General features: G+C 38.4%; 1 protein-coding gene across 4 annotated transcripts in view; it reads right to left on the bottom strand.

Annotated features, from left to right (window-relative positions):
• LOC109837246 (Niemann-Pick C1 protein-like) overlaps nt 1–10,281 on the bottom strand; it is a 66,343-nt gene that overhangs the window by 28,505 nt on the left and 27,557 nt on the right. For all 4 annotated transcript variants that reach the window (XR_002246234.1, XM_020405402.1, XM_020405403.1 and 1 more), the window contains 3 exons: nt 1,940–2,013; nt 1,740–1,857; nt 1,238–1,321 (listed from right to left, as the gene is read on the bottom strand). Coding sequence is in view for 3 of the 4 variants with exons in the window: in XM_020405402.1 (XP_020260991.1) it covers nt 1,238–1,321; nt 1,740–1,857; nt 1,940–2,013 (276 nt within the window). In the remaining variant the exon portion in view is untranslated. The remainder of the gene's footprint in view (nt 1–1,237; nt 1,322–1,739; nt 1,858–1,939; nt 2,014–10,281) is intronic.

Below are 10,281 nucleotides of genomic sequence, written 5' to 3' on the forward strand. Positions count from 1 at the left end.
TAGGGAAACTGAACTACCTAACAATCATGAGACTAGATATTGCATTTTGTGTTAGTGTAAGTCAGTCTCTCTTGGCACCTAAGAAACCTCATGTGAAAACTATGAAGAGGATTCTTAGGTATCTCAAGAAAACTCCAGGAAATCTAGTACTCTATTTAGATAGTGATCACACGAGAGTTACACGATTCTCAGATGCAAATTGGGCAGGATCTCCTGCGAACAAACGGTCAACTATTGGGTATTGTGTGCCTCCTGAAGGAAATCTAATATCATGGAAGAGTAAAAAAAACAGAATATAGTCTCTCGATCTACATCTAAGTCTGAGCATCGAGCCATAGCGAATTTGACTTGCAAGCTGCTCTAAGTTAGAGATATATTAACAAAGTGGTTATTCTGCAAAGTTCTCGTGAGCTTGTATGGAGATAACAAGGCCGTCATTCACATAGCTGAGAATCCAGTGTTTTATGAGAGGATAAAACACACAGAGATTGATTGTCACTTGATTTGTGAGAAGATGAAGAGGGCAACAATTACAGCCAAGCACATATAATCAAAACATCAACTTGTAAATATTCTCACAAAACCTCTTGGGAGAACACGAGTTAATTGTATTTGTAACAAGCTAGGCATGTATGGTATGTATGCTCAGTTTGAGGCGGAGTGCTGAGAGAGTTGTTTATTTCTTATTGTTTAGTCTCACATTAGTTAGGGAAAAACTCCATTATTTTCTAAAAAAACTGTTAATAACATCCAAGAGAGAACTAATAATCTCGCTAGGGTTTCACATTAACATAGTCCAACTTAATAGTGAGAATTATATAAGAACTGGTCTAGGCTAAGCAAAAAAGAAATTGTGTTAAAATATTAATAAACCTATACATTGCTTAATAAAGAAAAGAGAGCCTGAAAGTATGATTCTAACCATGTTCCTCCTTTTCTTTTCATCTTTAATTTGCCTTTACTTCAATCATATTTCAACAAAATGTCAATGGATCAATTAAAACTCCAAATACTAGAAATCAGAAGGTTCAGATTATAAGGCTTCGATCTTCTAATTGAATAGTACAAAAATTGGAACTACCAATGGGAACCTTTAAGGTGGACTAATTATGAAATATGTTCGCTTATGTACATACAGGTTTTCTATCCCATTAGAACATCTACAGAAGTTCGAAATCAGCTGATCACATGCAACTTTGCTGTAAGAGTAACTCATTAAAGAGGACCCTAGGTATACCTGTTCAATTCTATAGAATGGCGCAAGATGCTCATCGAAGTATTTTTTTTCCTCTGCTGCCTTACTTCCTGGACCCACCCATAGCTGCAACAGAAATAGTAATGAGATTATCCTTGAGATAAATTAAACCCAAATAACTTGTGCGCTAAATAGAAGGTTTGGCAATAGGTTATGACAATTATAAGAGCATTGGTTTACTTTTAGATTCGAAAAAGAAATATATGTTAAGACATTAAACCTACAGAATTAAACCAACAAAAAGAATTATACATACTAAATCATTTATAACACAGATTCGTTAAGCGTGATTAAAGGATCACTAAACAATATGAATGCATAGTTAATGAGAAAACCACAAACAATTGCATTGAGCAATATGGCAGAAACCCACCCCGAAAAAAAATACAGATAGATGGTTACAAGTTAACAATAAAGTAAACATTCACAAGCAGGAGGTTATATTTGGTTTAAACAGAAATCACACTATCAGATATGTGAATACCTTCTCTGGACGAGTCTCAACCTTGAAACGGACAAAACCTATGCACAAAAGAAGAGGAACAGCTACAGATAAGCACAACACCAACATTGGTTTTCTTGAAACAAATGTCCCATACTTCCTGTTCAAAGCCAAAAGATATGAAAAGTGAAACTTGCATCTCTTGCAAAGAAGAATAAATTTACTAGTGATAGACAAGAGACCTGAAGAAATTAGACATATAACCCTGAACAACTGAGGGTTGTAAAGCCTGTGCTACAGGAGGGTCCTCAGGTATCTGGAAGAGATTAAATAATAGCACAACAGCAACATTTATTTAATGACAGAATTTGGTAGTTAAGAAGACAAAAAAAAGCTCATACCAGAGTTGGTCAAGTAAACAATGGAATAAAATCATCAGCATTTCTATTAAAAATCTCAGAAACTGGTGACATTAATCAACAGGGACAACCGCAAATTGGGTGCAAAAAAGAAGAAAATTGTTGACCTGGAGGCCATAGTAACGACATATTGAAGATAAGACCCAACATTTACAAACAATGCAACAATGTTGAAGATCCTAAATTACATCATTGACCAAACCAATAACTTTCTGCACCATAATCATGTCTAGCCAAAATGGAAGTTGTTCATACCACTAATTACGCTTGAACTTGTCCCTTCCCCTATTAAGGATATTTTCTCTATTAACTGTTTGGCTTCCACAGCACCAAGACATGTGAGAATTCGCCAACTGATGAAAAAGAGCAAAGTAAATAGCAAACTTCGTATTTCAGGTTAAATTTTGAAAACATGTAATGCAAAGCATCTCAAGATTCTCAACCAGGAAAAAGTGATGCATATATCACTCATAGAGCGTGCCTAGACTTCCTCAGCCTCTCAGACCACTATAGTTGGAACTTAAGTTCATGTGACCAAAGATCAATTCAGAAGTATCTTGAGTGTTGATATCTGTCAGATATAGAGCTTCCAATTTGAAAATTAAATCATTGGTTCTGGTCTACATCATCTAAAAAGATTAATTAAAAACTAAAAGTCTACAAGTCTAACACCTTCTTTCCATCCATGGATCAAGTGATCACAAAATAGACATCTCAAAAATCAATAAGAAACATACTTTCATGCAGTTTATGAACAGCCAAATCTATTCCATACAGCTTCGTAATGTAGACACCTAATAACTTTGATTTTCAAAATGGAAGCTTCATGTTGAAATTTAAGGTGTATATCCACACTCCAAATCCTTCCAATAAACTAGTTCAATTCAGCATGTTAGTAAACTAAGGATGTGGGTTACTAGGAATTTTTCCTTCTGTAGGCACATAAAACACTACTATCAGATAACTTAAGACGGATATATCCACACTACTATGTATTTCAGATGACAATTTGAGATAATGTAATGAAAAGCATCTCAATTAAGAAAAAGTGATGCATATATGACTCATGGAGTGTGCCTACACTGACAATCACTCTGGAGAATATGATCGCCACCTAAGCCTGTTCCAGGCAAATCATTACACAAACTCAAGAACCTCAACAACTTAGAATGCCTACCAAGCTGCACCTAGAAGCAGTTCAACCAACATTTGTGTTGCTATTTGTTGGCCCAAAAACTGGCCCATTATCAAGAGGCCCAGTGCCCCCTCTTATTTCCCTTTCCCAGCCCTTGTCCTGACTGTCTGCTATCACTTTTGAGTCTCATCTCCATTTGTTGTAGGTCGGCTCCCACCTCTATTTTTTTCCCTAGCCATTCCTTCATTGTCGGTTCCCCCACTATATACCTTGCTGTAGATCAGAGAGGAAGTAAGAGAGAGAGACTGAGAGAAGAATAGGAGCGATGAGAGTGAAGTAGATCAAGAGCTCTGTGCTCTGGAGATCTGAGTGATCCTCTCCCTTCTGCAAGCTTTGTGCTCTCACCCTTTGTGCGATCCTCTCCCTTCTGGCTTTGTGCTTTCACCCTTTGTGAGGTGAGTAACTGTGAGAGAAGAGTGAGACCGTGAGTGTGACAGTGAGAAGAGTGAAGAAGAAGAACAGTGGCTTTGTGCTCTGAGAGCTTTGTTCGATCTGAGTGTGACAGTGAGAAGAGTGAAGAAGAAGAACAGTGGCTTTGTGCTCTGAGAGCTTTGTTCGATCCTCTCCCCTACTGTGAGCTTTTCTGAAGAAGAAGAACAGTGGCTTTGTGCTCTGAGAGCTTTGTTCGATCCTCTCCCCTACTGTGAGCTTTTCCCGTTCATCGCTTTGTGCGATCCCCTTTCCTCTTTGTGAGTGATTGAAGGAGAAGATTAGCGAGCTTTCCTTTGTGTTCTTGGTGGTGCACAACTGAGAAGGAACAGTGACCAAAGAGCAGGCTTCTGATCCAAACAGCGACGACCAACGATACTCTACAGTGGTATCAGAGCTCGGTGAGTCGTCGCCCTTCCAAAACAGCCGATCGCCCCACCGCAGGAGTCGTCGCCGCCGCAGATCTGCGACTCTAGAACGCCGGACAGCCGCAGGACACCACTGGACCTCCGTCGGACCGCTGCGTGGGCGTGGGTAAGGTCGAAACCCTCTCCTAGAGTTTCGCTCAGGTGAATTGACTGAAAAAACAAACTCTTATCAGTGTTTTATTTCTGCTGTAGTCAAGCTCTGTCTTTGTTAAAAATTGTAGTAATTGTTGAAAATTACAGTAAATCTTCAAGATTATCTTTTTCCTGTGTTTAATCCCTGGTTTTTTTAGTTCGTTGTGTTTAACTGCTGAAGTTAAATTTTATTTGTGCTCGTGCGAAATAAAAAAGGGTTTGAACCCGAGCTTCGTGCTCATCGTTATTCTCATTTTGTTCGTGCTAGTTGCTTCGCACGTTTCAAGCGTGATAAATTTTTTAAAAAAATTTCAGCTGTATTTGCATTTTATATTTTCTGTTATTGTTTGTGCTCATGTGAAAGAACAAAGAGATTGAAACAAGAACTTTGTGTTCATCGTTCTTCTCATTTGGTCGTGCTAGTTGCTTCACACGTTTCGAGCCGGATAATTACCGAAATCAGAATGTTTACTGCTAATCCATATAGTATGGTTCCGTTCTAACAAAAAATCTGATTTTAGCATTTGAAAATAAAAAATAAAATACATTTTAATTCAACAGAAATCTTTTAGGGCTGTTGGTCAGACTAATTTGACTTCTGACACTGAAGAAAAAAGGAATGAAATAAACAAAAATGCTTGTTCCATAATTTATTTGAACTTATCTGACTCTGTGCTTAGAAAAGTTAGAATTTTGGAATAAAAATGCTTGTTCCATAATTTATTTGAACTTATCTGACTCTGTGCTTAGAAAAGTTAGAATTTTGGAATCTGCTAAAACCCTTTGTGTGCTTAGAAAAGTTAGAATTTTGGAATCTGCTAAAACCCTTTGGGATAAATTTGAAGAACTCTATACTGAAACCTCTTTGCCCAGTAAAATGTTTTTGCTTGAAAAAAATTCAAATTTAGATTGGATATGTTTAAGGCTATTGAGGAGAATCTGAATGTTTTCACAAATCTTATTTCAGATATTAAGTTAACTGGTGATAAACATATAGACAACTATACTCCTATTACCCTTCTAAATGTTATTCCTGACTCATATAGTGATGTGAAATCTGCTATTAAATATGGTAGAGATGAGGCTGACTCATATAGTGATGTGAAATCTGCTATTAAATATGGTAGAGATGAGGTTACCCTTGACATTGTGGTCAATGGTCTTAAGAGTAAGGAATTAGATTTAAAATATTTTAAGGAAAATAATAATTCTGGTGAGGTTATGCATGCGAGATTATATAGTTGCGTACACACTAAATAAATGTATGCATATATTCAAGAAGTGTCCAAGAAGTTTGGGTGCAGGTATGGGTGGGGTATGGCTTCAGATAGAAGTACCCATGTAACATAGTCTACATTACTCGGACACGGCGGTTTGGCCGCCGTACCGGCGTCGATACGACCCGACACCGATCCGGATACGAAATACGGCTCGGATACGATAGTTGGCACTCGGATACGGCGAAAGAAAAACAAAAAAAAAAGAGAAAGAAAAGAAAATTAGAGAAAGAAATGATAAATTTACATACTTAGCTCCAGCTGCGGCTGCTCGTCGTCGACGAAGGAGGCGGCGGGGGCTGCGGCTGCTCGTCGTCGACGAAGGAAGGGGGAGGAGATGGCTCCTCATCGTTGATGGAGAAGGCGGAGGTGGCTGCTCGTTCACAACTAGAGTTTTTATTTTTTTTAGGGCGGCTCCAGATAGAGATGGTACGGAGAAACCCTAGAAAAAATGGGGTGTCGATAACTTTGTGTATTTGTCCTCAAGAGATCGCTAAAAAATTACCAGAATACCATGATGGAGCAAGCCTGTAGAGTTATTAATGGGCCAGGCCTGAAGTCTGTGGGCTGACAGTTTACAAAAATGACCTAAGAAATACATCCTTCATAAAAATGTACTTATTCTCAGCGGCCCAGTGTTGTTCAGAAGATAGCTCATCGTGGAGTTAACTAAAGACTGGAAAATAAATAACCTTCGTAGCAATCTCCTCTCCCTACACCAGCTATATTTTTTCTTCTTTTTTTCCTTTCAAACACTACTCTAATAGAAGACTGAAATATATATTAATTTATAGATTTCAGAGCATGCGGCAAAAATTATAAAATACCCATAATCCCAAAAACAATAAATTAATATTTTTTGAATTTAATTAGTTGTACTTCATTAAATAAATTAAACTATTATTAAAAGTGTATCCCCGTACCCGTGTCGAAATTTAGGACGGTGTCCCCGTATCCAAAATTTTTAGAAATTTCGTATCGGACACTCGGATCCGCACCCGTATCGGATACTCGTACCCGAGTCTAGGTAACGTAGGTTATAACTGTCATGAAACTGGTCACTTTATTAGAGATTGTTGTAAGCCTAGGAAAAATCAACAAAATGATCATACTAATATGGCTATTTGCACTGTTTTAAAAAACTTCCGCCTAGTCCGTTTAGGCGTACGCCTAGGCCTAGGCGGTACCTAGGACATCTAACTAGCGCCTAGCGCCTAGGCGGTATTTAGGCTGTCCACCTAGATTTTACGAGCGTTTAGGGGAGCATTGTCTGTTTACGTGGATTGCACCATGTAGGCCTTGATTGTGATTTTATGTGTCGTAGCCTACACGTCCTCCAAACTCTATTAACCTCCAAATATGAACACCTCCATTACCTCCTCTGACCTTCAACAAAACCTCATCGATCACCACTTAAATGAAGAAAGAAAAAAAACGTCCAGAAACCTCTTAGGCGCCCGCCTAGACGACTAAGCGCTGGGCGTCAAGTCCGACGCCTAGAAGCGCCCAGCGTTTAATGTAACATTGGCTATTTGTGAGGGCGAAATATGTAAAATTTTCATGATTAATAATCTGTGTGATTATGCATATTTGAACTCTGTGTTATCTGATTCTTTGTGTAAATCAGATTGGTTGGTAGACTCTGGTTGTACTTTTTATATGACTCCTTTTAAAAATATGTTTTCAAACTACAAGAAAATAGAGAATGACTTTGTGTCAATGGCAAATGAAAAGAAATACAATGTTTTAGGAACTGATGATGTATGCATTAGGTTTTCTTTTGGTTCTGTGTTTACTTTGAAGGATGTAAGGCGTGTTCCTGATTTACGTTATAACTTGATTTCTTGTGCATCTCTAGAAAATAATGGTTTGGAGGGAAAATAGGGTAAAGGGATTATGAAAATTTTAAAAGGGTCTCTTGTTATTTTAACTGCTGAAAAACAAAATAACTTGTATGTTTGTCATGCTGAACCTGTGCTTGATTCTGTTAACTCTGTGATAGGTGATAAATCTGTTTTATGGCATAATAGATTAGGTCACATGAGAAATAGAGGATTAGAAATTTTGCATAAAGGTGATCACTTTGGTAGTGACAAAGGATCCTCAACAGAGAGGATGAATAGAACTCTCTTAAAGAGGGTGAGGGCTATGTTGGTCACATCTGGGCTCTCTAAGAAGTTCTGGGGAGAAGCTGTTTGTACTGTAGCCTATTTGATTAATAGGTCTCCCTCTGTTCCCTTAGAAGAGAAATACCCTGAATTTGTGTTCACGGACAAACCTCTTGATTTAAATAATTTGAGGATTTTCAGGAGTGCTGGTTATGTGCATCAAAGGATTGATAAGTTAGAACCTAGATCTAAGAAATGTGTTTTCTTAGGATACCCTGAAGGGATAAAAGGTTATAGGCTTTGGAATAAAAGTGAATCGGGGTTTAAGGTAGTGATAAGTAGAGATGTTATTTTTAAAGAAAATGAATTTTCTTGTTTACCTTTTCTTGTCCCTATTTCTGAAAATGATACTCCAAATGAGGTGGAGCAAATGCCTATTATTAATCAACCTGGATCACATCCTGAAGATATAATTATTAAAAATCAAGATGAGATTATTCCTAATGAGGTGGAGCATGATATGCAGAAAATAGATAACATGCATGATTTGAATGACTATCAACTCACTAGGGATAGAAATAAAAGAACCATTAGGAAACCTGAAAGGTATAGAGATTACAATTTGATCAACTCACTAGGGATAGAAATAAAAGAACCATTAGGAAACCTGAAAGGTATAGAGATTACAATTTGAATGATTGTAATATGTCTGAGTTTTCCTTTAATGTGTTTGAATCCCTTGAGTGCAATGAACATAAGACTTATAGAGTTCGGTCCTTTGTGGACTTCGCATTGAACTTTGACTTTGGGTAAATTTTTTTTCCTTTACTGTATGTGTTGCCTTTGTGACCTATTAACCTGCTTTGTGCTTGGGTTTTTTTTCCCCTTTGCTTTGTGAGTTGCCTTTGTGGCCTATTAACTTGCTTTGTGCTTGTTAATAACTTTGTGATTTTTCCCTTTGAACTCGATGACCGTTTGGTAGAGTTCGGTCCTTTGTGGACTTGGTATGCTTGGTGATCTTACCCCGATCTTTATGATCTAAGTTTACTTTGTGTATTCTCTTCCATTGCTTGTATATTCTTTGTGATCATATAGGTAATGATTTGGCGATGATGAGTCCTGCAGTTCCGTATTTTTCTCAGTGCACTACCTTAGGCCAAAGGTAGAGATTGTTGCTATTTGTTGGTCCAAAAACTGGCCCATTACCAAGAGGCTCAATGCTCCCTCTTATTTTTCTTTCCCAGCCCTTGTCCTGACTGTCTGCTGTCACTTTTGAGTCACATCTCCATTTGTTGTAGGTCGGCTCCCACCTCTATTTTTTCCCCTAGCCATCCCTTCATTGTCGGTTCCCCCACTATATACCTTGCTCACTATATACCTTGCTGTAGATCAAAGAGGAAGTAAGAGAGAGAGACTGAGAGAAGAATAGGAGCGGCGAGAGTGAAGTAGATCAAGAGCTCTGTGCTCTGGAGATCTGAGTGATCATCTCCCTTCTACGAGCTTTGTGCTTTCACCCTTTGTGCGATCCTCTCCATTCTGGCTTTGTGCTTTCACCCTTTGTGAGGTGAGCAACTATGAGAGGAGAGTGAGACAGTGAGTGTGACAGTGAGAAGAGTGAAGAAGAAGAACAGTGGCTTTGTGCTCGTGAGAGGAGAGTGAGACAGTGAGTGTGACAGTGAGAAGAGTGAAGAAGAAGAACAGTGGCTTTGTGCTCTGAGAGCTTTGTTCGATCTGAAGAAGAAGAACAGTGGCTTTGTGCTCTGAGAGCTTTGTTCGATCCTCTCCCCTACTGTGAGCTTTTCTCGTTCACCGCTTTGTGCGATCCCCTTTCCTCTTTGTGAGTGATTGAAGGAGAAGATCAGCGAGCTTCCCTTTGTGTTCTTGGTGGTGCACAACTGAGAAGGAACAGTGACCAAAGAGCAGGCTTCTGAGCCAAACAGCAACGACCAATGATACTCTACAATTTGTATTATATTCTTGGCACCAATGACCAATTTTGGTACTTAGTGAGATGACTCATTCTCATCCACTTATCTGAAATGGGGATCATTTTCAAGCATAGATGTCGGGAGCGTATGACACTATAGCGAACCACAACCCGCATACAATCATCCCGAAATGTGGTACACAAGTGAATTAGGTCACTTACCTGGTGACTCAATTTAGAATTTAGAGTACATAACATTTAGGGGGGAAACAACCATTTTTAGAAAAAACAAACAAGAAAAAACATACCATAATTGCAACTTGAGAATTTTTTTAGCATTATTGATCCTTGAATTTAACTCTTGTAGAAAATTTTACATTAAGACGGTCAAATCCCTACATTAAAAAACCGAACCTAAAGCATACTACGTTCCCTAGCGGACCATATAAGCCTACCCCCTCATACCCGATTCCAAATAAGTGATGTACAATGCTCCAGTTCCATCCCGTGAACCGGAATGAACCAGATTCCATGCAATTATGTTTTCAAGTATATACATACATCCAGATACCAAATAAGTGATGTACAATGCTCCAGTTCCATCCCGTGAACCGGAATGAACCAGATTCCATGCAATTATGTTTTCAAGTATATACATACATCCAGATA

The sequence above is a fragment of the Asparagus officinalis genome, chromosome 4 (assembly GCF_001876935.1).
Source record: "Asparagus officinalis chromosome 4, Aspof.V1, whole genome shotgun sequence".
NCBI lineage: Eukaryota > Viridiplantae > Streptophyta > Magnoliopsida > Asparagales > Asparagaceae > Asparagus > Asparagus officinalis.